Source organism: Scatophagus argus, chromosome 16, assembly GCF_020382885.2.
Source record: "Scatophagus argus isolate fScaArg1 chromosome 16, fScaArg1.pri, whole genome shotgun sequence".
NCBI classification, from domain to species: Eukaryota; Metazoa; Chordata; class Actinopteri; family Scatophagidae; genus Scatophagus; species Scatophagus argus.
Genome location: NC_058508.1, coordinates 4138961 through 4166065, shown reverse-complemented (window position 1 = coordinate 4166065; position 27105 = coordinate 4138961). Strand labels below are relative to the sequence as shown.

Sequence of the window (27105 nt, the reverse complement as noted above, 5' to 3'; positions counted from 1 at the left end):
GCATGGACACCCCTTCACTGCTTGAACTGTACTAACAACAGTAATAACAATACTTCATTATATCAGTCAATAAAACTTCAGCCAGTACATTATAGTTTTGATTGATTGCATTGAAAACATTTTACTGACATTATTAGATAATATAACATTATGTTACATCTGATGGAAGAGCCATGAAGCTCATACAGTGGCTAAAATACAAAGAAGCTCATTATCTGGGTAGCATGAACACGTTTGGTAAATACATGACAATTTGCTTGATCAGATTTTTAACAGTGTTAGCAGCTCCTTTGGTCTGCACTGAAATATTTAAACATCTAACTGATGGACTGTCACAAAGTTTTAGAAAGACAGTCATTCTCCAGAAGGTCATATTGTGTCGTTTTTCAGTGAAATGGCTTAATGTAAACAAGAAGGATTTGCGCAAAAGTTTGTACAAACATTAAAGGTTCCTGCGCTGTGTATCTTATCAGGTCAACAGTGCGACTAGTGAAAACCTTGGTTTATAACCAAAGACCTGCAAAACTAATTAACATTCCTGTACTCTTGTGCTTTGTATTTCCTGATAATTGGCAAATTTTAGCATGCTTAATATTGTCATCATGACCATATTGACATGCTGATGTTAATATTTAGCTCTGCTGTGCCTAAGTACAGTCTAACCAAGTGGCTTAGACTCTTAGTCTAAGGCAGGTTAAAAGGGGGGTTGACCTTGTGGTGGCACTAAATGAAAGGTAAAGTCACCAGTGATCATCTTCTGGGGAAAAAGATGAGCACACTAAGTCTCATGGTGATCTGGCTCTGTAGATGATCTCACTCTGATGTTGGATAGAAAAGAATAGCTGACATTGCCACTGTATTTAAGTTCTGTCTCATCTTTTAGGGAAAGTAGGAGGGTTAAGGAGGTGTGACCAGTAAAGATGTCACTTCCTCTGTGCAGATACTGTTCATAGAAACACAAAGCTTTCTTTTCCTTCTTGCTTCTTTTCTTAGCTGTGGAGCTCACCTCAGCCGTCAGTCAAACCGATCTGCACAGCTGCTCTCAGAGGCAAACACAGAAAGATGGAGGCTGAGATATGGAAAAGCCGAGTGGGGAAGGGAAAGAGTGGAAGAGCAAAGAGACTGCAGGTTTTTGTGTAGCGCTTTTTCACAGTGTGGATGGGGGGGCACGGTGATACAGTTCCCTAGAGCCGCTGTACAAAAACCTCTCTCACTGAACAAGTTCGGTGTGGAGCACTAGAAGTTGGTTGTGATACTTGGCACAGATAGAAATGAAACAAAGCAAAGTTTTCAGTGAGGACAAATAAAGTGAAATAATGATCTTGGATGTTATGAAGTCCTGAACCTACAGTAATACCACAGACTGCTAGTCTGATTCCAAGAGCCTGTTATGGGCAGTTTTGTTACTTTTTGGTAGAGGATGCACTCAGTATGACAGTGGAGCTGACGCTTACATTGGAAAAGGAGCTAAATTCACCATTCAGGGTAAGTAATAGCTCTCACAGTTCATCAAAGAAAATATTTTTGTTGTTTGTGAATGCAGAGAAACCATCAAACTGACTTGGCCAGAAGATTTTGGCCAGCACTCATCCTATTATAAAAACCAGTGTTTCAGTTTGATATTGCATTTTGGGATATTGGAAATCTCTTTTTTTCTCAGAATAAAAGAAGATTTCCGAAAGAGGCAAAGGGTTCTGAGATGATGTATTATAGAATCTTACTGCATTTCTACACAGTGACGATCTCAGCGAAACATATTTCGGAGCTGAAACAAAACTGATTGTTTTAGGTGGAAACAGCTCAGTGAAGACTGAATAACTGAAACCTCTGATGCTTGAGTGAAGTTTTTAGAAAGCTTTCATAGCTGCGCCTTTGTAGTTCTTATCTAGCTCAGTACTTCTTGATATTAAATGTGTGCACTGTGACACTTATGAAGCCTATTTTGGCCCAGGCACAAAACTGACTGTTCTTGGTAAGTAGGACATCAGATTTTTTTCTTATGAGTTCAGATATGAAGCAATATACTTTATACTGTATATGATTTAGAGATTGAGTCATATAGTGTATTAAAAGCAAAATGCAAAAAACATGGCTCTTCAGCACTGTTCAGAGGCAGTATGCTGGTAGTGGTTATGGGGCTTACGTGAGTGGAGGAACCAGATTAACTGTTCTGGGCAAGAAATCAATACTGAATGAAGTACAATATTGTAAATAATGGTTTTGTTCAGATTTGATGCCCTGTAAAAATACTCCTGAAAGACACTTTGCAAGTAATGATAAATGTTCTAACTGCTCAGTCATGATAAAATTGCCTCAGTGTCATAGTTTGATTGTGGCTGAGTGTGACTTAATTCACTGTCAGCTCCAGTACATCACGTTGAAGGTTTCTTCATGTCAAAGTGTGACAAATTTGGATAAATTGCAAAGAGGTGCATCAAGAAAGAAGCAGTGGGTTGTTTTTGTCAAGTCTGAAAACTATGTGTTACTTTACCAAGGCTTACTTTGGAGCTGGAACAAAACTGACTGTCATAGGTAAGATAAACAGCTTGTATGCATGGACATTTAAGCTTTAAGGTGATTTTGTTTGGAGGCAGCAAATGTAGTTTTATCTCTTAAAAGATGTAGCAGAAATTATGGCACATGATGGTTTTGTTTCAGTCCTAACTGGTCAGTCTGTTCTCCAGCAAACTGCTGTAGCAATAAAAGAATTGGCTGAATGCCCTGATTATTGTTCTCAATGTGAGTCCTTATCAGCTCTGTGACTGACCGACTGTGAGTTTACAGTCAGAGGCCTACTTTGGGACCGGAACCAAACTTACAGTCTTACGCAAGGTCAAATACAATTATGTAACTTTAAAATTTAATTGTAAAAAACGGGGTCGTTTAAAGTTTGTCTTAACAGTTGCTGGGATGTGAGATGTGTCCCCATGTAATTTTGTAGTTACATGGAATTCAAAAAGATTAAAATCAATGCTGTGAACCTGGAATTTAAAGGATATCCCTTAAAATATATTTTCTGTCATTTTTCGTAATGCAAAAAAAAGCAACTTAAACTATAAAAAAAATCTTGTAAATTAATGTCATAGACCTACTGATACAATAATACTAATACTAATCACAACATAAAAGTTGTAAAACAATGTAAAACTTGTGGAGTAAAATGAGATAAATCAGTCAAACAATAATAATTTAGTAATAATAGTAAGTGTTTTGTTTAGATGTTGTAAAAATTATGAGTGTTGTGTTGTGAACCAGAACAACCAGCAGGTTCTTGGTAAGAGAATAAACGACTGAAAGAAACGGAATGATAATGGCTCTAAATGTGAGCACTGCAATAAGAACCATAAGAACCATATTAGCATGTGGGAGTTGTATATTTGTTTAGAAAAAATCCTCCTTTGTCTTCAGAACTGCTTATGTCTAAACTAAACTACAACTAAACTTAATCTCTGTACAGTAAATATGTAGCTGGAGGCCACAGCCAGTTAGGTTAGCTTATCTTAGCATAAACTGGGAACATAATCCATTTACTTGCACTTTTAAAGTTCACTAATTTACATGTAATACCATTAACTATGTGTTCAACTTGTACAAAACTGAGGTACTGTCCCTGCTTGTTCCATCTGTAACTGGTTCCTGCCTACAAATAGTCCATCTGTCACATAACCCCAAATGGTTGTTGTCGTTGTTTTTTGACTAGCTATTTCCAGTGTTTATGCTAAGATAAATTAAGCTACTGCCTCTAGCGAAATACTTTTCATGCAGACATGAGAGTGGTATCAATCTTCTCATCTAAGTCTAGGCAAAAAAAAGTGAATAATCATTTCTTCAGAAATGTTGATGATTGAATGATGACTTGTTTTTCCCACAGAAACAAACCGTAATATCACCGCGCCAAAAGTGAAAGTGCTTCGACCGTCACAAAATGAATGTGGAAAGAGAAAAAACAAGAAGGAGAAGACCTTATTGTGTGTGGTCTCTGGTTTCTACCCTGACCATGTGAGTGTGTCCTGGAAAATTAATCGAAAACAAGTCACCACTGGCATAGCGACTGACAGCGTTGCCCTGCGAAACGGGGAGTTTTACAACATCACCAGCAGGCTGAGTGTCCCATTCAGACTGTGGTTTTCACCGGGCAAGAAGTTCTTCTGCACTGCCAGCATCATCAATGGTAACGAGACTGTACAAAGATCCAGTGGAGTCTACGCCGACTTAGGTATGGTTATCTGTAAATTACATTAACCAACATGTATTTAACAACGTGAAATTCTCAACTGTAATGAAAGAAACAAGAAACAAACAATATCTACTTTCTTTTTTTCTATCAGGACTGAAGAAGAAAAGAGGTAAATGTAATTTTGCATAAACCTGAACATCCCAAAGCATCAACACAACTGAATCAATGTCGCTAAAATGCTGCAATTGTTTTTTTTCCTTTTTGAAGTTAAATATTTGAGGATCACAGAAGCTGCCAAGCTGTCCTACACTGTGTTAATAGCCAAGAGCAGTATCTATGGAGCCTTTGTGCTGTTTCTGGTGTGGAGACTTCAGGTTTGTCCAACATGATCATTCTATGTGAATACTACTGTGGAAATCCCAGTGGAAGTATTGTACTTGGGTCACACTGTCCACAAGAGAACAGTTGAAAGAATAGAACAGTAGGCTAAAGATAAAAGGGAGATGTTTTGTGCCCTTCACACAGCAAGCTTGTCCCCTTGAAATGAGTGTTGTATTTTGCAACATCAAATATAATAATATAATAATGTAATAATATAATAAGTTTTTGGGCAAATGAAATGCAGCATTACAGTAATGAAACAGCCAGTTAATAAACTGAGAAAGTCACAAAATATTGAATACTGTTTAATACAGTAAAACTCTTAAGTGACTTTAAGCACAAGACACAAGATGTTAACTTTATTAACAACCACCCACAGACTCAGAACGTGAATCCTGGCCTTCAGTTTTGAAGTCCTGTGCTTTGTAGAAAGTACTAAAAGTACTTTCCTCACTTGAAAATGTTAGCCTTGACTGTAATTTATACAGCAATTAAGTTTCTCACAATACAACTGTGAGGACAAATTTGTGACATGTAAACATAATCTACAGGAGTCAGGTTTAATTAGCATCTGCTCACATGATGGATTTTGGATGTTTATAATTTCAGGCTGTTGAGTCAGAATTTTTTTGTTTTGTTTTTTTGTTACTGTTGTTGTTTCTACACAAGTTTTACATATTTTTACCAGGAAAAAATTCAATTCACTAAAGTGAAGGAAAAATCTCTTAAACTTGGTTCATCCCAGTGTTGTGCGGCTTGTGCACAGCTGGTAATAAATAAGTGCTCAGCACATAGCAGTAATTACAATATAGATTGTGGGGGACACAACTATTCAACAGTCACATGCTCCAAACGCTCTACTGAGATATGAGAGAAACATTTGAAATCGGCATCACATTTAGATAGCAAGGTGCATGGAAAGGGACTTCTCTAAGGTAGATGAGGTGTTGGAATTAATAATACAACAGATTTTTATTGAATAAATCATTGATAATGTGTCCTTCTTTGTCTGCTGCACAGCGATCACCTGGAAAACATAACAACTGAGAGCAGAGCTGCATGAACCAGATTATTCTACTGATTAAGTTGTTGTAAGTGTAAGTTGTAAGTTGTAAGTGCATTTGCTTTCACTGCTTAATACAGCTAAGCTAATTACTGATTTAATCTGATATCCAATTGATTGATACTAAAAAGCACTGTGTAAGAGTCTGTGTAAGTGCTTGTGAACTGCTTTATGGTGAACTTTATGCTCAATAAAGGTTTTTTCAGAAGAGATATACTTTCTTTTAAAGTCTGTATGAAGTAAACCCAGAGCTGCCTGCCAAAAATCAGAAAGTACATACAGTACCTTAAGTCAACACACCCTATACAAACCTTCCCACATGTCACATGGAATGACACAGTTGTTATTTGTTGCAGTTAGTTTCCATGCATTCACAAAGGTAGGAATTCACTTCCCACGTATCTCAGCCTACGTGAAAGACTCAGCAGAGGCATTTCTAGCTGCTCGCTATCTGTTAGTTTATTGAGAATTCAAGTTTTTATTTTATTTTATTCATTATTTTAATATTTTGTATTTCATATTTCCATTCAGAGTCCCAGCTGTTGAAATTGGGTCATTTGATAATAATAAGATTATCTGATTAGGAAAACGTACCTCTACTGATGACACTGAAAAGCATCAGTATCTCAAATCTACCATTTGAAGGTGCATATCAAGGTGCCCACGTTTCCTTTTTCCACGATGCACATAATGTATGGCTGATATGCATCCAGATTAACCTTGTTTGTAAATCAAGATATATTCTTTAAGGTTGAAGGCTTATAGTAAAAACGTAAATGTTCACATATGAGTTAATAATAGCCCATAGCAACAGGAAATCAGTATTCTCATCTCAGAGAAGAATCAGATGAAGGTTGAGGCTGCTGGTGAGGAACAAACCGGGGCATGAAGATCTGCAGAGGCATTGAGAGCGACTGCAGAGGAGAGGATGTGGTCACAGAGCAAACTCTCTGTGCCGAGAAACAACGACGTTGCAGTCTTCTACTTCACCGCAGCCCCTGCAAATGACACCTGCATCTGCTCGACAACGACCTGTACTGCACGAGTGTGCAACAAACAGCTGCTTCTGTGTCAACTGAAGCCACAGTATGAGCCAACAGCTGCCGAGTAGGATCTGCTGCAGCAGTTTATTCATAGAGCACTTATCAAAACCAATGCCACTAAGATAAACAAGAAAATATACAGAAATGTATAAATTAAACAGGAATAAGTCTCAAGGACGTAGAACTTAACACAACAGATGATTAAAACCACTGATTGAAACGACTGAAAACCACTGAAACCACTGAAAATTTAAAAAAAACAGTGTGTGCAAGTGCAAGGCTTAAGTGCAACATCAACACTAAAGTGTGATGTAGCCGATGATTAACAATAAAAATATTAAAATAATCAAATACTAATTAAATAAGAATAATAACTAAGAGCAAAAAATCTTAAGAGCATTTCACTTGAAAAAGTCATCAAAAGGGATTGAAAAGAAGATACTGTTTGAGCAAGTAAAAGTTAAAAGTACTTAAGTGGAAAATGTGTGTTTGTACTGCTCAGGAGCACAGAAATAATCCTAATTGTTTAATTTTGACCAAATAACATTATGTAGCAATATATTAATTTCAACATGCTTTCACATATACAATAAATGAGATGAAGGTCTAAAACAGCATTGATCCAGGCTGTTATGTGTTATGTGTTCCAGTACTGATGTTCCATTAAGCAAAGCACAAAGCCCTTCAGATTATGAATGGCATCCCATCTCCCAGCTGAAGCTATATGCACATTGTCGTGAAGTGTCTCCATCTGCTGGACAGTCAGTGCAGACACAGCAGTGACTTTGGTCAATGGTGATGGTCTAACGCACAACTACACAAGAAAAATGTCAACCAAATAAGGAGTTTAAAATGATGAATCAAATTTGATTTTATTTGACCCAAAATTTAAATAGCACATGTGCATCATCAACACAGCAACAGAAGAATTCAATTAAAATAAGAAATCAGAGTGAAATCAGGGTCCTTTTAAGCCCAAATATTAAAGCTGATGTAACCAGATGTATACTTCAGGATTTGGCGGGAATCAAAAAATAGGTAAAAAGAGATTATATATTAACTTCAATTAATCAGGTAGCAAGAAGCATGAATGCTGATGTAGCTCTGTGTCTACTTGATGTGTATGGACATTTTGTTTTGCTAATACATTCGCCATATTTCATTAACTTTCCATGATTAATCCCAGAGGAGACAGCAGAGCAGCAGAGTGATGGCCATGCTAGACAAAGTAGCAGATTGCCCTGGAGAGCTGGACGCTGTCTTCCTGTGTTGGTTCAAGCTGGGAAGTACACAGGAGCTGCTAAAGCCAGACTTCCCTCCCAGCATAGACACACCCTCACTTGTCAGCAGGAGACCAGAGAAGGTGATGGTTTTGGAGCCAATGCTTCCCCATGCACAACTTCCTATATTCTGGTTTATCCACACCTGGTCATCTTTCTTCAGTTTCTCCATCAAGTAGCAGGTGTTGAGGGTTGTGTCACCACCAGTCACCTGATGAACACACAGTTACACAGTTTTCCGTTGCTCAGCTTAGCTACTGCATGTCTTCTCAGAAGATCCTCTACTGGAGGTGAAACACTCAGTTGTTTGATTTATTTTGGTCTACTTTTGCATTACACATCTTAAACAACTGATTTAATGTAAATTGTACTTTGTTTTCAAGTCTTTTCTTGTTTAAACTCCAGTTAAGGTTTCTTTTAAGCTAATGTCTCTTTTTTCTAGTCTGCATTAGTGTTTTGTACCTGGGCATGACATGCCATCGTCTTCTCCCCATTGACCATGAAGTGCCATACGTTATTGTGGGATCCTCGACAAAGCTGAGCAGCAAACACAAACTGGTAGATGCCAGCCACCGGCGCAGTGAACACACCCGTAACATTATTGTAGGCTGAGCCCTGGTTTAAAAGGACCTGGTTGAAGATGATTGGATTGAACTCAAGATCTGTCAGGCGACCCTGGTGGGCAGTAAAAAAAAGAACAGCGCCCCCTGGGACACAAATTCATGTCTCAATCTAATGCTGAAAGACCACAAAATAAAATGATAACTGGATTGTATTTCTACTCTTGTGAACTTACACACACACAACATTAATATTAACATTACTTTTATAATTATATATAATTAATATTAACCACATTAACAATTACAGACAGTGAGATGAGAGTGGTTCTCTGTCTCTCCAACACGCATGCACATTAATAAACACAATCTACCTACCCTGTTGTTTGGCTGCTGTCTGATGGCTGCTGACCTGTGGAAAGAGTCACAATAAAGTTGGTTCTGTTTAGAAGGTATAAGAGTTGAGTTTGGGTTACAAGTCAAGGGCCAGTTCACTCACCTGTCCCACTGGTCCTGCTTCAACCAGACTGGTTACACATAACGCTAACACAGTAGCAAAAACAGAGCATATCTGGAAAGTACATAAAGCAAAATTTTAACAAAAGACAAAAAGAAGAATAAACATCCAAAAAGTATGGCCCAGATACATCAGGTAGACCAACAGGCAGACAGACAGGTACCTTGGTGGAGCTCATTTTCCTGTAGAGAGCTGTACCTCACTAACACTCTAATAGACTTCTGGTGTCTCTGTGCCCAGAAAGCAAAGTCCACCTGGTGCTGCTTTGTTACAAAATCTGTTTGATTAACTCATGCCCACCGTACACTCAAACAAGTAGTTGAAAATGATGCAAATTTGATTTTATTTAACCTATAATTTAAACGGGTTACCAAAGTACACACATCAACACAGTAACAGAAGTATTAAATTGAAATAAAACCAAGACATCTATGTGCTTTTAAACCCAAATATTAAAGCTGTATTACTCAACAACTTTTTTATATGATTATTGACTCAAATGTTGTTACAAACTGTAGAAAGGATTTTGAATTTACTGTTGTAACTTGTAGTTTTGGTTTACTTCTGAGCTGCTTAGTGTTGGATTTACAGCATCTTGTTTTTAGTTGCAGGCAGCCATTAAACTATTAATCCCACTGTACACCATCTGTCCAGCACCAGCACAAAACAGCAGATACAAAGCTAACCATTAGCTGGTAAGCACAGTGTATTTGCAGCATTTAGACCAAATATATAGCTCAGGAATTGGTGGAAATCAAAAAAGTAAAAAAAAGGTAAAAAGAGAGCAGATACTGATTTCAATTAATCAGGTAGCAAGAAACATGATTGCTGTTTCTTGTTACCTCTGCTTGATGTGTATGGACATTTGTTTTGCTAACATGTTCACCAAAAGCCACTCCTGGGTTTTTAGGTCCTCAGTCTATCGAGGCCACCAAGAGCAAATAGACTGCAACTAAAGATAACACATGCAAATAAACAAGACAAAGGCAAATTAATGAAACGTCTTTAGCGGTCAGTACATGCACACAGCAGTTAGGAAATGCACATAAAAACACATGTTTGAGGAGGGCACTGAACACAGTTCAGACACCCTTGCTACAGATTGTGACTCATGGAGTTATTGAAGTCAGGTCATGTATCATCATTTGTGTTGTGGACTGAAATTCTGCTGTTAGTTTCGGGTTGTTTCCCTTCTGTTTTTCTTTGTATTCGCCTATGTTCCCCTGCCTTGTGTTTAGGTTTGTTCCTGTTAGCTCTCTGTGTCTCTGTATGTGTATGTTTGTCAGGAACAGGATATGATCTTCTGATTGAATCCGTCACTAGCTCATCTGTACAGCTGAATCCCACTGTCTCAATCAACTCCACCCCAAGGCTGCATTATATGAAGACTGCCGAATTCCTCCACTCTCTGCCAAATTGTTCAGTACCCTACCTGGTATCTTCGCTCAAGCCTCTTTGCTCTGTGCTTTGGAATTCTTACTAACTTGCTATTTTCTTGCTGTGTGAAAAACATAGCACATAGTCTGTCATAGTGTGTTTTTGAGGGATCTGTCTTACCTCTCAGCACAAAAGCCAAATGAGACACTGGGTAGCAGGAACTCTTTTCTTAAACTCTCCTCCGAAGAAATCCCAGCAGAGAAAGGGTGTAAGCCATTATATTTTCTCAACCTTTAATGTGGCACAGAAAGGTCAAAGGGTTGTGATCTGTATAAACCTCTGGGAGTCAAACATACACTTCAGAAATCATGAGGAACAACTGAGTAAGGAGTAACACATGAGAAGGTGGTGGGTATTATACAGTATTTGCACATGATACTTCCACCAGTTTCTCAAAGTGCCTGAAGTTTTAATTATGCTGTCTTAGTGTGTTAGAACATGTTTGGTATCGCTGGAAAGTTCCGTTTGTGCTCCTTCATCTGACGCGTGTCTTATCTGCGCGATCAAGCCAGACTAATGGGTGCGCAGGTGGACGCAGAGCTATGCAGACTGTAACTCTGATCAAATCCGAGCTCACTTCATAGATCTTTTTCTCTCTAACACAGACAAGTTGCACTTTGCTGTGATATGCGTGCCTTCTTGTTGTAACGAGTAGTTCCACAACAATTCGACAGAGAAGAAGTGAATTTGGACGCGACATCTAACGGTTAAAATCAGTTGGTGTTTGGACCTCCTGCTGCGGTCCTGCTTGACATACCTGCTGTTGTCCCTTAGTCTTATTTCTACATTATTGTGTTTATTATATTGTTGTTTTTTATCACTCCTGTACTCTTTTATTGTTGCTGTTGCTATGCGTCTCTGTCTGTGTCCAGAGTGCTCACCATTAAAGCACAGGACCTCTATGCACACTGAGCAGTCTTTTGCAAATTCATTCTAAAAGAGCTCATCAATAAGGAACTCCTCCTTTATGAAAACTAGCTGATTGTGGAGATTGCATCTTTAATTGGTACTAAAGAGCAGGTTCCACCGAGATTTGAACTCGGATCGCTGGATTCAGAGTCCAGAGTGCTAACCATTACACCATGGAACCTCTGCACACATGCGGCACACATGCGGCACACATGCGGCACACATGCGGCACACATGCGGCACACATGCGGCACACATGCGGCACACATGCGGCACACATGCGGCACACATGCGGCACACATGCGGCACACATGCGGCACACATGCGGCACACATGCGGCACACATGCGGCACACATGCGGCACACATGCGGCACACATGCGGCACACATGCGGCACACATGCGGCACACATGCGGCACACATGCGGCACACATGCGGCACACATGCGGCACACATGCGGCACACATGCGGCACACATGCGGCACACATGCGGCACACATGCGGCACACATGCGGCACACATGCGGCACACATGCGGCACACATGCGGCACACATGCGGCACACATGCGGCACACTTCAAATACTTGAACTATCTCACTTGGACCAGCAACTCACTTCAAAATCAGAGAGAAGAATCCAGTGTTTTCCCTCAGAGAACCACGACCACGAAAACACAAAAGCATCTGAAAGGAGGAAACTCAGCCTTTGGTCATGTGCACGTGTTCCAGATACTTTGTCCCATCATTCATGAGCCACCAAAAATGGGGGTGGGTGTATAAAAACAGCTGTAATTCCTAAACACTTAATCCCACACTTTTGTCAAAGCCCTTTAATTAAAGTCTTCTTCATTTCCAATTCAGTGTGGTGCTGTGCAGAGGCCAGATGCAACCTTGTACTTGTCCCAGTACATTGGGACCTAACTGTGTATACACAGACAAGAATACACCTACAAAGATTTCTTTGTGGTCACAGTGCTGACAGACTTATTGTACAGAAATGGCAGTGGTCATTTGTGAATCACAAGAGAACTGACTAAAGAACAAGGACATTAAAATACTGGAAAAAGAAATGTATGAATAAATCATCCTAAAGGTAAAAGTAAGTAAAAATAGTGAAATAATCTTAAAATCAGGTGGTTTCACAACAGAGCTGAACTTAAGCAAATAATTTGAATTGTCAAGCAGTAAGCCAAAGCAGTGGAAGTCTGTGACCCACAGAAGCAGCTCTCTGACATCTAAAACTCTCTTGAGATCAGGTTCCACCGAGACTTGAACTCGGATTACTGGATTCAAAGTCCAGAGTGCTAACCATTACACCATGGAACCTCCACACAGGTGAACAAAGGTTATCACAGGTAAAAATTAATTCTTATATGAGTGCAATCCCTCAGGGGAAGCAGCTATAAATGAACTATAAAAACATAATTCAGTCAGGTAAGGCTTAAGCATATCAGGCTTATGGTTGTATCTTACTGTAATAACATCTGACATCGTTCAGTGGCTATTTCAAAGTGAAGCAACTTTACCCTAACATAATAATAATAAATGTCCTCATCTGTCCTGTTCCATTAATTAATTGGGGTTGAGGAAAGCAACATTTGACGTCTACTCGGCCAACAGAAAAAGGGCGGAGGACCACCACCTCTGACAGAGGCACAGGAGATGTCCCTGAGCCAAGACCAAGGAAGGAAAACGGTATCACTCAGCTAAGAAGTCATCAGGACGAGACAAACAACCCAGTCTCTCCTCCTCTCCCTGTGAACTAAAGCAGCCTCCTCATCCATAGGATCCTCGATAACAGGACATGCCATTTTAATAGTAATTACTCGGTCGGTCTCCACTGAAATGTGTGGAACCAGATGGTAAATGCAGAAATTTAAATTTGTAAAGCATAAAACCACAGAAAATACGATTTCCAGCTTCAGCAGTACCACTGTAGATTTCACTGTTCGCCAGCAGGGGGTGTAGTTTCCCCGTTTCTGTCTGAGTCATGTGCTTGTTGAAGGGTCAGGATACTCCGGAAAACGAACAGAAGCGCAACAGCACACGCTGCGTGGCAGGCAGTAGCTACTGCTGTGGACGATTTCAGGTGCTGGTGGAATGAAAACGTGACATGTGGGCCACCAGAGCTCGTTACCTGTGAATTCGAGAGCCACAGCCGTATTGGTGCTGTAGGTGTGCCGTAGTTACGCTGTATGTGCACTGCAGCTGTGCTGCATCTTTAGCTGTAGTTATACAGGAACAGTACTGGATTCCTTTTTTATTTGCTTTGAGTAATACCAGTTCATTTTTGTATTCAATAACCAGACAAAAACCTTTACTCTTTTTTTTTCTCTGTGAGAAGAGCACCTTAAATTTTTTGGGAAAGACAATTAAAGATACCCACAACAAAAACTGGATTTGAAGTTGTGTGCGTGATTTAGCCCGGCTGCATGTGTGTGACAGAATGAATGAATGAATGAATGAATGAATGCAGCGCTTCAGCTCTGTAAAGGGGAGGAGACAGACAGAAACTCAGCGTCCACTGAAGAAAAGCTGCTCCCAGACTGAGTTATCACGGCATCTTACTCGGAGAATAACTTACCTCTCTTTCTGAAATGGGTTTGAGCGACTCCTCTGCTCGGGACTTGAGGGACCTTCATTAATGAAAAGGTTAAGCCAGAGTTTCTCTCATTTCAGGCTCAGTTTACTCAGTTTCTGCTAAAGCTGCTTTCTAAAACAGGCCGCTTACATTGTTTTGTTTGAGACTGTGTAACACCAGCCAGTGTGATCTTACTGTCAGAGGTTGTGCCTCAGCAGCCTCCATAACAAGACACACTGAGGTTACAGTGAAAACAAGCTGTCAGAAGTGGGATTCGAACCCACGCCTCCAGAGGAGACTGCGACCTGAACGCAGCGCCTTAGACCGCTCGGCCATCCTGACTACTTCAGGTACTGAAAAATCACTTCACAATTTCGCAACTTATACAGTATTTGCACATGGCACTTTCTCAAAGTACCTGCGGTTTTAATTATGCTCTCTTAGTGTGCTAGAACATGTTTTTGAAGGATCTACTTTACCTCTCAGCACAAAAGCCAAATGAGACACTCGTGGCAGGAAGTCTTTTCTTCTTCTTAAATTCTCCTCCAAAGAAATCCCAACTCTGTATATATGCACTATTTTACTGTGTTTTTAACAGGATGTGATGTGGGCTGGCTGGTTTCATTCCCACTCAGTCCTGAACAATCCTATTGAAGACACATTATAAACCAAAACAACTTGAAGTGCTTTGAGATTTAACTGTGACTGACTTTAAGGGCTTTTGTTATTCTCTTAAAGTCAGTCCAAAGACCAGGACCCAAAATGCAGACACAGAGTGAGGGATAAAGTGAAGAAAAGAAAGTTTAATTAAAGTATTTTTAAAAGGAACAGAAGGAAACAACAGGCAGCTGGGAGTCCAGGTAAAAATGGTCCAAACAAATAATCCAGATGACGATGCAAAAGCAGGGAACACAGGGCTCACAGGGATGACAGCAACCACACACATCCTGACAACACACACACAGGGAGAGCACAGGTATATAGAGGGCAGGTAAGGAGACATAGGCAGAGCTAATTAGGGGAGGAGCAAACAATCAAAAAAGGAAGGAAAACAGAGGACAACTAATTATTTCCATTAGAAAAACTAATTAGATCGGCAGCATACACCTTAACAAAAATTTATAAAAATTGCTAATATGTGACTTATCTCACCACAATCATGATCTTCTGTGAAGTCTTTTGCTGACATGCCAAATCACTTCACCATGATTGGCAGCTGGCCAGGAGACTCTTTGATGATGTTATTAGGAACCTCAGTGATCCATCAGCTCATGTTTGTCTGAAACAATACAAAACAAAAGCAGTCAAAATACTGAGCGTTCATGTTTCACCAGCCACACATAGTTTGACATGTCTTTTTCCTGGAAAAATAAAGCAACATGGCTGATCTTCAGTGAATACTGCAATAATACATCAGTATACGTACTGAATCAGCTGTGTCTGCAGCTTGTTTGACTTTGGCTACCGAAGACTGAAGAAGGGAGACGTCATCTATGTGAAGTTTTCAGGAAGAGGGAAATGGTGACTGTTTGTGAAGGATGGAGCTGCAGGTGGTGTCTGCTGTAGACGAGAGGAGGTGGCGACTGCAGGGTGTTGAAAGTCTCTGAATTTTGAGCCCCAGAATCTTCAAGTGAAAGCAGCGACTGTGGCTTAGTGACAGGAGGTGGAGGTGGAGGCTCGTGCTGCATGTATCTGCATGAATCTGCTGTGTCTTTTTGCTGTCAGCTGATGCAGGTGGCAATGCAGCTTTCTGGAACAGTAGTTTGCGAGCAGGAGTTGTAAGTCTCTGGAGGTGGACGCACTGAGACACAGTTATCTGAAAGAATGGTGGAGGTAGCACTGGATGTCTCTGGCAAAGGTTGTAGGCAGAGTTTTAGGCCCATTGCTGTCTGTTAGAATCTTCAGGTGGAGAAGGAGGTGTAGGTTGCTGACAGAGCCTGTAGGATGATTATGATGGAGCTGCAAACTGCAGGCAGAAGATGAAAAACTCTGCAGGTGGATGTTTGGACTCCCATACTCTTCTAGAATATGTAGATGCAGGACAAGGCACAGGTGTCTGGAAGCAGGAGGACCCAACAAAACCCCCGTGAGCAAGCACTCGGCGACAGTGGCGAGGAAAAACTTCCTTTTAAAAGGCAGAAACCTCGGAGCAGACCCCGGCTCAGTGAGGGCGGCCATCTGCCTTGACCGGTTGGGTTGTGTGAGAGAGAGAGACAACTGTGCACAAGTATGGTGGAGGTGGAAGATGCAGGTTGCTGACAGAGTCTGTAGGTTGAGGTCAATGGCACAGCTTTCCACCACAATCTTTAGGTTGGTTGCACATGATGCTGGACATTGGAGCTTCAGCTGTCTGCAAGGATCCACAGGTGGAGGAAACTTCAGGTTGCATGTAACGGCTGTGGGTGGCGTGTCAAACTCAGGAAGTCTGCCAGAATCTGCATATTTAGGATGCTACGGATTACTAGCAGAGGCCAGAGGTGGAGTGTCAGGTTGCAGATCTCTGCAAAAGTCTGCAGGTGGAGGAAGCCATGCAGATGTTTGGCAAAGTCTGCAAAATGGAAGACACTGAAGGAGGAGGATTGAGCTGCACTTTTCTACCAGAATCTGTTGATGGAACAGGAGGAGGAGCAGCTCTTGCTAGTGTCTATAGGTGGAGGATCATGGTGCAGATGTCTGTCATAAACTGGAGGTGACATCAGTAGGGTAGTAGCACACGTTGGAGTGAGAGACTGGTACTGCGTCTGTCTGCGTGGTGATGACACCGATGTCATTTTTTGGCATAGGATGGAGGAGGACATTTTTTCTTCAGGTGTCTGCAACAATCTGCAGGTGGAGGAAACTACAGATTAGTAGCAGAGGCCAGAGGCGGAGTGTCAGGTTGCAGTCGTCTGCAAAGGTTTGCCAGAATATGCAGGCTGATGAAGCTGCAGTTAGCTGGCAGAGGCCAGAGGTCCAAACTATGGCACTTGGCTGGAATCTGCAATTGGAGGAAAGTACAGATTTCTAGCTGAGGCCAGAGGCGAAGGTTGCAATGGTCCGCAAGAGTCTGCAGGTGACGAAAACAGTGCAGTTTTTTGGCAAAGTCTGCAAGCAACGGAAGGCACTGTAGGTGGAGGTTTGGTCTGCACTTTTCTACCAGACTCTGTAGGTGGAGGAGGAGGAGTATGAGGAGGAGGTGCAGGTTCCTGGCAGAGTCTGTAGCAGGTGGAATGTGGTGCAGCCGTCTGTTATGAACTGGAGCTGGAAACGACATCACGAGCTTCATGGCACATACTGGAGCTAGAGACATGTGCTGCGTCTGACTGCGTAGATCTACAGGTGGCAATGCAGGCTGCTGGCATATAATGGAAGAGCATGTCCCAGGTGCAGCTGTCTGCAAGAATCTACAGGTGGAGGAAACTGCAGGTTTCTTGCATAAGCCATAGGAGGAGGCGGAGGCTTTTGTCTCCCAAAATATGCCGATGGGCAAAGCAGCAGGTTCCTGCCAGAATCTGCAGGTGAGGAAGCTACAGATTACTAACAGAAGACCGAGGTGGAGCCTTGGATTGAGCTGAGTCTGTCTCCGTCAATTTACGGGTGGAGGCACCACTGTAGGCTGTTCACACGTTCACGTGTGATGGCGGACACTGGAGCCGCAGCTGTCTTGAAGAATCTGCAGAGCCAGAGGATGCAGATGGAGGTCAAAGTGCAGGTTTTTGGCAGAGACTGCAGGCGGAAGACAAAAACACTTGAGGTGGAGGCCTTGTGCTGCATTTTTCTTCCAGTAGCTGTTGGTGATTGAGGAGGAGGTGCAGGTTTCTGGAAGAGGATGCCGGCAGGAGATGAGGGAGGACACAAGTCGCTGCAGTCTGTCTGAATGCACAGGTAGAGCAATGGATAATATAACTAGCAGTGAAGCTCCAAACTTACTTGATCAATTCTAACATACATTTACAAACACTGATTTTGTTCATGAACATCTCCTAAGAATTCTGAGTATGTGACTCACATCACCATGTTCATGATGTTCTGTGAAGTCTTTGGATGATGTGCCAAATCATTTCCAGCACCTGACCAGGCAGCAGTTTGATGTTGTCATTAGGAACAGCAGTGATCCACCAGCTGATGTTTGTCTGAAACGACACAAAACAAAACCTGTTAAAGTATTGAAAACATGTTATTAATGTCTCTCACGTGTAGCTTTCACTCTTCAGCAGCCACTCTTTTAGTTTGCTGCACCTTTTCTGTGCAATTTACTGACTGGATTTCAGTTTACATGAGAAACATTAAGTACAAACATTTTTAAAATTTGGGAAAATCAACATGGCTTATCTTCAGTGAACGCTGTAACAATATATCAGTACACATACTGATTCAGCTGTAGTGGCGGCTTGTTTCAGTTTGGCAGCTCAAGACCGAAGAAGGGAGACATCATCTTTGTAGAGATTTCAGGAAGAAGCAAACTGTGACTGTCGGAAGAGGATGGAGCTGCACCAGATCGGTGGATGGTGTAGCTGTATATGGAGGCGGAGGTGTTTGGCAGAGTCTGCAGGTAGATGATGGAAAACACTGCAGGTGGAGGTTTGAGTTTTTCTTCCAGAATCTGTAGGCAGAGGAGGAGGAGGTGCAGGTTTCTGGAAGAGGATCCGTGAAGGAGCGGACTTTGGCTTTGGAGGACTTGAACAATCCATCAGAATGTCCAGGTGGAGGTGGCAGCAGATATTTCTGGTTGTGGGTAAAAGTTGACAGATTTCTGCCCCGAATCTTCAGGTGGAAGTGGTGGGTGCAGGTTACTGGCACAGGCTGTAGGTGGAGGCAGTGGTGTAGATTTCTGAGAGAGGTCGCATGCAGGAGTTGGAATCAGGTCTAGTCGGAGCCGTCAGGTGTCTGCTGCCTGCAGGTGGAGACTCGGTCAGCAGACGGTTGATGTATTAAGTAGGCAGAGTTCATTTCTAAACACGGGTGGTGGAGACTGCAGGTGAAGGATGGAACATCTTACTCCAGTTGGATTTCAGAGGTTGTTTGAGTTTGGCAGATGATTTCATTTAGTTGCTGGTTGAGGTTGAGGCTGGCTTGAACAGTTTTCTGACAGTTGACAAACGTATTTGATCTTGTTTAACTAATATAAAATAAAGTTGGCAGTGGAACTGCTGCTTTCGGTTTAGTTGGAGGTTTTTGCTCTCTTGTTTGGTGGCTGTTCAGGGCTTGGTTCTCCAGAAGTATCAACATTATACAGGGGAGGATACACTCCAACCCCGTATGATACGTCCACGTGCACCAGTCCGTCTTCATTGGCTGATGACGTAAACGTGGGACGATCCAGTCTGTCCCACAGCTTCTGCTTGATACGTCGTCCCAGCTTTAAACTGTACGGACGAACCCTGCCACTCTTGTATCTATGAGCCGTGGAATGTGAAGCAATTAAATAATCACAAAACTTTTGATTGACAAACGCATATATTGAAAGACTGAGTGGTCAGTATTGGAATAATTTGACAAATGCCATATGATCTGACTGAGAGAGTGACATACCTCAGCATATCATCTACCACTCCATGGTATAGTTGCTGGTATTCTTCCACTGAGCAGTTGTGTATTTTCAGTGGAGCATCACGGTTTACACCAGCTGAGCTCAGCTGCTTATCAGCACTGGAGGGCTGGGGGCTGGGAGGCACATTTGATATCCCTGGCAGGTCAGCAGGTGGGATCGTGGACTGAAGGCTTGGGACCAAATTGACGGTCACACGATGTTCAGTAGAAGGTTTGGAAGGAAGAGGAGCAGAGCTTCGTTTCCTCTTGCGGGAGAGGTTGGCAGTGGATGCAGAGTGCTGAGGCCCGGAGGTTACATTCAGAACCTGAGGAAGATCATCAGCACACGAGAGGATGTCAGGCTCTGCTCCAAAGTTTAGAGAGGACTGCTTTGTCAAATTCTGTCTTTGTCAAAAGCTGTTTTTACACCTGACTGCTCAAACAATTTGGCTACAAGGGTAATAAAAATGCATGGAAGCTGAGAATGACGTAGCTTGCAGTTGTTTCAATAGCATCTCAACATCTCAAGATGAGAAGGTCATTGTTTTTAACAAAGGCCAGTTAATACGTGTTGTTATACTGAGGGACTTGACAGACTTTTTCTGTTTGTTGTAAGAATGTTTTCCTCAGTGATTTGATATGAGGATGTCTACATGATGGCTAATTATTGTCAAAGATAAGCTCACACACAGTGGTGATCTTCAGCAGATGTGTTACTGTCTATTGGGCTGCAAAGAATTGTCACTGACAAGAGAAACTACCCACACTGATGGATGTTTGAATGTTCTGACTGTACCATTAATACATAAGTTATTTACATACTCGATTCAGCCATTAATAAAGTATGGATTTAAGTAAGTAAGATTAAAGTACAGCCTGATACATTGATCAACAATCTGATCTGATCCATCTGCCATGTTAAACCAGCTGCTACAGTCAGACACCATCTGTGCATGCTGGCACCCTGATGAACATTACTGAGTATTAAGAGGAAATGACTGCTTGTTTTCTTGTTATATCCCATTGATTATCTCGTTATCTCGGGACAGCAGCAGCATTAAAAAAACGATTGCTCACTTGGCCGTTTTCGGTGTCCGTAAAATGAACTTCAACTGTTTCTTACAGAGAAGTTTTGATCAGTGAATGAGTAAAAAACTTGTTATGTTCCTTTAATATTTTCAGCCAGATGTCTGACCTGGTCAGTGCTGCAGCACAGACACTTGCTGTGGTCTCCACTCTTCCCTGCTCGGTTTGCCTGGCGTGCAGAGAGTCTCCTCTTCCTCCAGTAGGAATGATCTTCCAGATGGACAGGAACGTCACACTGAAACAACACACACACACACACCCCAGTTAACCTTCATGTTTAAAACTGTGTGTGTGCACCGAGTTTCTGTGCTGGAAAAGTACACGACCCAACATTTACTGTGTTATTATGTAGGGAATATGCAACATATAAACACCAAACTTAAAGGCTGAACGTTTGAATAAAAGATGTTGACACGAGGCCTCTCTTTAAAAACAGGCTCTCTGAGTCAGATAATTAAAGGCTCCACCTTAAGGCCCTTGTAAGGTGGCCCTGGGCTCAAGTTCCCAACGTTTTCCAATTAAAATGACTGCCAACCAACGCTGTACTTTTTACTTAACTACACTCGTGTCTTTTGGCTACTTGTTACCCTCCAGATTAAGAGTTTTGCATCCAAAACAGATGAAGAATTGATGAAATATGAGGCCTTGATGTAAATGAACCTACTTTATCTCACAATTTACAGCTCAAACAGTGAGTTGAAAAGAAGTTTCACCTCAACCAACCATTAAAACTCTGCTTACACATTAACACATGAGTAATAATAATGTAATGATACATCGCAGTGTAACAGTAACAGTTCCAGTATTATCTGAATACTTCCTCCATCACTGCCGCCTCCTACACTGTGTTTAATACGCATGCGTTGGCCTGAACGGGTCCCTCATCTCTCTCTGCTTTATTCATCTGGAGTTTTCCTACAGGATATTGTGTGTACCATGTGATCCCCGGGCTGAGGTGAGGTGGGGGTGTTCATGACACAGCTTGTTGGCAATACATCAGTGAACTTTGAGGCTTTTTACAGCCATGAATTTCAAATACAGACAAAATTCAATAAGACTTTCAAAGTGTTCAAATCTCACATTTTCCATGATGGAAGTTCGTTGTGTCACTTTCGCCTTATTCAGGGAGTCTGTGGACCTTGACAGGATGGAAAAATCCTCAGTCGAAGCGCTAATTTTCCAAAAACAGCCGATTGAAAACTTGTGCAAAGCTTTCTTGACCGTCAGATGTTTGTTTGTTTTTGAATGATGCTGGAACACGAATGATGCACCTGGAGACCAAACCTGGCAACCATGGAATCGTGCCCTTCCATCCTGTACACGTGTGTGTTTGACAGGCGCGTCTCACCTGTGGGATTTCAAATCCCATCCATATTTCACTGTAGAGGAATGTACAGCTCTGACTGCGGCCTCATCGTGTTGGCTCTCACTCTTTATTTGAACTGATTCGATCTGTGCAGGCTTCTGCAACACTTTGACACGCACACTGCGTTTCAAGCTCATTTCTTCATGTGTTCACAGAGGATTTGGGATTTTCACTCAGTCTGTGTCTCAGCTTTGTCAGCTCTCACGCGTTTATGTACATTATGTTCCATAAACACCACAGAGTGTAAAAGATGTGTGTGCGGCTTTAATTGGCCTAATGAGGCGAGCACACACACACACACACACACACACGTCCGCAACAATGAAACACAGTTTATTTAGAAGTTTTACTCTCTTACGTCCCTCCAGATTGTCGCATTTATTAAAAAGTCCATAAACGTCAGTGCGAATAACACAGAGTCTGTAACAGGTTAGATTAACGACTTTTACCCAAAAAGTCCTTCACATGTCATTAAATGTAATCCGTGTTTCTGCAGGACCCTGAGTGCTGACGTCCTGTGAGATACGCATTTTACGTACGTGGCTCAGCCGCAGTCATTTCATTAATCATTTAAGATTTTCTACGTGTTGACACGATCAGTCAGGATTTAAGTGTAATTGACTTCCAGGACTTTTGTTGTTCCACACAGAATCCAGTTGTGCCCAGTAAAAACATCTGGATGAGTCCAGCACCATCACAGCTGCCCGGACGGATTTCGGGTTGTTTTATATTTTTTTATTGTTACGCAGATTACTACTGAATAATATTCAGACAAGTAGTGAAGACAAATTCAGGCTGAAAGTCACAGATCAAACCTCAGGAGATTTTCCACTGAGCTAAATGGCACAATGAAATCAGGAACACATCTGTAGTTTTGCTAATAAAACAAATTTGAATTCATGACTTCCTTTTTAAAATCCTTAATAAAATAAAAGATAAATATGAAGAAAGTATCATTTCTGTTTATTCAGTCTGTTGGATGCAGTGAAATGAAGTCCAGTGTCCACTGTGACGTCTTGTCAGCTAAAATAATCAAATCTAAAAGCACATCCTGCTGGATTTGATGAATGAAGATGAAATGTGGCTGACAGCAGCAGGTGGAGTAGAGGGAAGCTCCTCTCATGAACAGCAGACAGTCCCCTCCTCACCTCCACATGATCCACTCTCTCCTCTCCACTTCAACACCAACTGGATGGAGGCTCAGACGCTTGGAAAATGAAATACTGACAAAAGTCCCGATACAAAACCAAATGTCAACAAAACACGCACACACACACACGTGTCTTTGTCCTGTAGATTCAGATTTCTTCAGGTGTCACTGAAAGTGTGGGCCGACGCCATATTAAACCCTGTGGACTGCGAATGGGATGTCATTAAAGTTCATATGCGTGTAAGGGCAGATGAGCGAATACTTTTGGCAATATAGCGCATCTATACATAGAGATAATTAGAGCCTTTCACTTACTGACGGCACAAAGAATGCAGTGAAGGCAAAGCATCTCAAAGGAGGAAACTTATCTCTTATCTTATCTTATCTATCTGTGCATGGACAAAGTGTGTCAATGTGCTAAATAAAGTACTAACAGGAAGACTGAAAAAAGACATTTATAAATAGATCACCCTAATGACAGAGCAAGGGAGAAAAAGTCAAACAAGCTTCAAATCATTGCTGTGAACTTTCTGCTGTGCGACTGTGACCTGAGCTGAGCTGACCTGAACGTGATCTGAGACGGCTGCTTTTGTACGGCAGCCTGCGTGCGCATTGGCGACATGCGCTCTTCTTCTGACAACCTGTGAGTCAGTTGCTGTGAAAAGCACAAAAAGTGTTTCTCTATCATTCAGAGCAGGATGCGATGTCAGCCTTATATTGGACAGCATGTAAACATTTGTTAGGATTTTCTGACCGGATTATGGACGTATTTTGTCACAGAGAAACTCTTCCAAACTGGTAAGTTCTGCTGTTCTTCACGACATGTCACGATATGAGTGTAAAATGGGTGGAGAAGAAATGAGTGAACGTATTATTTTGCAGTGTGCTGATCTGTCTTTGTAACACACAGGCAGAAGTACATGTTTGGTGTCGCTGGAAAGTTCCGTTTGTGCTCCTTCATCTGACGCGTGTCTTATCTGCGCGATCAAGCCAGACTAATGGGTGCGCAGGTGGACGCAGAGCTATGCAGACTGTAACTCTGATCAAATCCGAGCTCACTTCATAGATCTTTTTCTCTCTAACACAGACAAGTTGCACTTTGCTGTGATATGCGTGCCTTCTTGTTGTAATGAGTAGTTCCACAACAATTCAACAGAGAAGAAGTGAATTTGGACGCGACATCTAACGGTGAAAATCAGTTGGTGTTTGGACCTCCTGCTGCGGTCCTGCTTGACACACCTGCTGTTGTCCCTTAGTCTTATTTCTACATTATTGTGTTTATTATATTGTTGTTTTTTATCACTCCTGTACTCTTTTATTGTTGCTGTTGCTATGCGTCTCTGTCTGTGTCCAGAGTGCTCACCATTAAACCACAGGACCTCTATGCACACTGAGCAGTCTTTTGCAAATTCATTCTAAAAGAGCTCATCAATAAGGAACTCCTCCTTTATGAAAACTACCTGATTGTGGAGATTGCATCCTTAATTGGTACTAAAGAGCAGGTTCCACCGAGATTTGAACTCGGATCGCTGGATTCAGAGTCCAGAGTGCTAACCATTACACCATGGAACCTCTGCACACATGCAGCACACATGCAGCACACAGTGGCTTCATGATCTCAGCATGTGTGTCATCCTGACTTCAAATACCTGAACCATCTCACTTGGACCAGCAACTCACTCCAAAATCAGAGAGAAGAATCCAGTGTTTTCCCTCAGAGAACCACGACCACGAAAACACAAAAGCATCTCAAAGGAGGAAACTCAGCCTTTGGTCATGTGCACGTGTTCCAGATACTTTGTCATTCATTCATCATTCATTCAGGTGGTTTCACAACAGAACTGAACTGAGTAAGCAAATAATTTGAACTGTCAGGCAGGAAGTCAAAGCAGTGGAAGTCTGTCACCCACTCAAAGCTCAACTGACACAGAAGCAGCACTCTGACATTTAAAACTCTCCTGTGAGAGGCTGTGGAGCAGGTTTTTCAACCATCACTTTCCTGCAGAGAGACGGAGCTCACTGCAATGGTTTGTGATGTGTTTGAGATGAGGTTCCACCGAGACTTGAACTCGGATTACTGGATTCAAAGTCCAGAGTGCTAACCATTACACCATGGAACCTCTACATGTTTAGTTAGTAATGGATTGCAGTTTTCAAGTAATTTTCCCAAGACCAGCCTTAACAAATCAGAATTGAAGATTTTTCTTAGTTTTCTTTAAGTGGATTCTGATATTTCAAACAGAATCTTAAAGCTGCCATTGGCAATACTGGAGTGGAGTGGGTTGCCCTTGAGCCTCAGAGTGCAGAGTGCCCCAAGCTACCCAGCACAGCTACCCAGCTACCCAGCATCCAGTATAATAAGTGGATGGAGCTTCCACTTCTGAAAAGGGAAACTTTCTAAAAAACTACTTTCTAAAAGAAGTGAGATTGTATCTAAGCTTATGACAAAATGAGTCTACTTCTATAAATTTATAGTCTCTGTCACTTTTTAGTTTTAAGTTTATTCCCATTTAGGGTAAAATAGGCAATAAAGCAGGGTATGTTTTATGATGCGGCTACTTTGTGGTTGACCAGTTATTATCACGAGGAACCCGTTGATTCTCAGAAAACAGTCAGGATACTCAAATCCTTTCTTTTCAAAAAGAGAAAGAAAGAAAAAAAAACGAATGGATGGATGTTACTCCAAACCCGAGGCTTCAAAACAGTAGTCCACAAACAAAGGGGACTCCGTGGTGGCTCAGCCCACTGTTCCCCATACAGTCTGTACTTGTATTCATTATGCAGCCACGACTGACAGCTGAATGGGAGGCACCACCACTGTGTAGATATTCCCCTGCTTGCCACTCATCGATGTGGACGTCATGGCCTCAAACATAATGAGCCAGAAGCTCCATGAAGAGCAATGATATGTTCACAAAAATGCTTTGTACATTACACCACTGAAGGCAATGGAAGCTTTGGAAATTAATCTGATTTATCACACCCATCTGCATTTGTAGAACAGCCATTGTCCCTGATCTGATGATGATCTGTGATTGGTCAAAGTATCCTTTCACAATATTCGTTTTTACAGCCTGAAAAAAGCCAAGTGATGTCCAGAAGTCTAGTTTAATTTTTTGCGACCTTAATTAATACAACAATTAATATGAAAAAATAATTATTAGCATGACAATGAAGGACAGGAAACATAAGGGAACAGTAGCTTGCTGTTAGGCCTGCCTGGTTTCTGTCTTTGCCTCTTTAATACCCCCCAACACACACATTTAATAATAACATTTAATTTAATGTGTTCCAGTCCAGCTGTAATCATTTGACATCTGGCCTATGACCTCAATACGATTGTTTCTCTGTTCTTCTTTCCCTCCATCAGTCCAGCATTAATCCTCTGTGGTGTCCAGAGACATATGGTCCACCTAAAGACTCCTGTCTCTGCTGCTGACTAGCTGACTCACAGCTGGACTGTAAAGAGGAATAGTGAAAATGTTTTTGGACTTTTGACACATTTCACAGGCAGGGCTGTTGCAGTGCCAGCAACAGTAATTTTCTTAAATCAGCATCATATGTATGTATATGTAAGGTATTATTCTTAGCAAAGCCCCTTACCACATGGTGATGCACTGTATGAAAAATAATTAGAAGGGCAACGTATTGTAATTCATTTCTCTTATGTTTTATTCTTCAGGAGGGAGGTTGGACCTTGTTTTTTTTTTTGGTTGTTTGTTTGTTTTTTGCACATGTATTCTTTTCTTGAGGCTGGATTTATATGTTTTTTCAGCCTTGTCTTTAGGCATGTAGAGGACAGTACACACTGAGAGGGTACAAGAATCAGAGGTTACTCGACATAGATACACTTTCCCCAGTCACTTACTACTTCAAGCCATCCACATTACCACGTAGTGAATACACACTGGACTTTTTTCTTATTTTTAATTGAATGATATCTTACCAAAAAGCATCTTGTTTTTTGAATCACATATAATCATATGCTTTAAATCAAGGTTTGCACACTATAGACAAAAGTACTGGGTCATCTGACATGACATTGCAC

At 41.5% G+C, this 27105-nt stretch overlaps 2 protein-coding genes, 1 long non-coding RNA gene, 5 other non-coding genes and 1 gene segment (V, D, J or C); 1 reads left to right on the top strand and 8 right to left on the bottom strand.

Annotated features, from left to right (window-relative positions):
* Positions 1-1990: 1990 nt before the first annotated feature.
* On the top strand, positions 1991-5833 carry LOC124073816. The segment is given in 5 exon segments: positions 1991-2532; positions 3872-4216; positions 4329-4346; positions 4445-4551; positions 5579-5833. Coding segments are annotated over 5 exon segments (552 nt in total).
* A 1672-nt stretch (positions 5834-7505) lies between these two features.
* On the bottom strand, positions 7506-9271 carry LOC124073192 (complement C1q tumor necrosis factor-related protein 5-like). Its single transcript, XM_046415233.1, has 5 exons — positions 9185-9271; positions 9004-9075; positions 8883-8916; positions 8407-8651; positions 7506-8155 (listed from the first exon to the last, which is right to left on the bottom strand). The coding sequence occupies exons 1-5, from the start codon at positions 9197-9199 to the stop codon at positions 7841-7843; spliced, it is 681 nt and encodes a 226-aa protein (XP_046271189.1). The 5' UTR covers positions 9200-9271; the 3' UTR covers positions 7506-7840.
* Positions 9272-11476: 2205 nt separating this feature from the next.
* trnaq-cug lies at positions 11477-11548 on the bottom strand. Its single transcript has one exon. It is a non-coding gene; the product is annotated as a tRNA-Gln (tRNA).
* A 1072-nt stretch (positions 11549-12620) lies between these two features.
* trnaq-uug lies at positions 12621-12692 on the bottom strand. Its single transcript has one exon. It is a non-coding gene; the product is annotated as a tRNA-Gln (tRNA).
* A 1514-nt stretch (positions 12693-14206) lies between these two features.
* On the bottom strand, positions 14207-14289 carry trnal-cag. The gene has a single exon. It is a non-coding gene; the product is annotated as a tRNA-Leu (tRNA).
* Positions 14290-15085: 796 nt separating this feature from the next.
* LOC124073927 lies at positions 15086-18675 on the bottom strand. Its single transcript, XR_006845744.1, has 4 exons — positions 18297-18675; positions 17936-18059; positions 15374-17799; positions 15086-15226 (listed from the first exon to the last, which is right to left on the bottom strand). It is a non-coding gene; the product is annotated as an uncharacterized LOC124073927 (long non-coding RNA).
* Positions 18676-19087: 412 nt separating this feature from the next.
* Positions 19088-21719, bottom strand: LOC124073528. Its single transcript, XM_046415808.1, has 4 exons — positions 21622-21719; positions 20651-20776; positions 19459-19781; positions 19088-19322 (listed from the first exon to the last, which is right to left on the bottom strand). Exons 1-4 carry the CDS (start codon positions 21628-21630, stop codon positions 19088-19090), a joined length of 693 nt encoding a protein of 230 aa, XP_046271764.1. The 5' UTR covers positions 21631-21719.
* A 2838-nt stretch (positions 21720-24557) lies between these two features.
* On the bottom strand, positions 24558-24629 carry trnaq-cug. The gene has a single exon. It is a non-coding gene; the product is annotated as a tRNA-Gln (tRNA).
* A 476-nt stretch (positions 24630-25105) lies between these two features.
* On the bottom strand, positions 25106-25177 carry trnaq-uug. The gene has a single exon. It is a non-coding gene; the product is annotated as a tRNA-Gln (tRNA).
* Positions 25178-27105: the final 1928 nt, after the last annotated feature.

Bases quoted from the DNA above. Each gene is read 5' to 3' on its own strand.
- LOC124073192 (XM_046415233.1), bottom strand. The intron at 8,917-9,003 runs GTGAGTGAACTG...CTCTTTCCACAG, and splicing joins AAGCAGGACCAGTGGGACAG to GTCAGCAGCCATCAGACAGC. The intron at 8,156-8,406 runs GTACAAAACACT...TGTGTTCATCAG, and splicing joins CGATGGCATGTCATGCCCAG to GTGACTGGTGGTGACACAAC.
- LOC124073528 (XM_046415808.1), bottom strand. The intron at 19,782-20,650 runs GTCAGACATCTG...GATCTTCCTCAG, and splicing joins TGTGCTGCAGCACTGACCAG to GTTCTGAATGTAACCTCCGG. The intron at 19,323-19,458 runs GTATGTCACTCT...CACGGCTCATAG, and splicing joins GTGGTAGATGATATGCTGAG to ATACAAGAGTGGCAGGGTTC.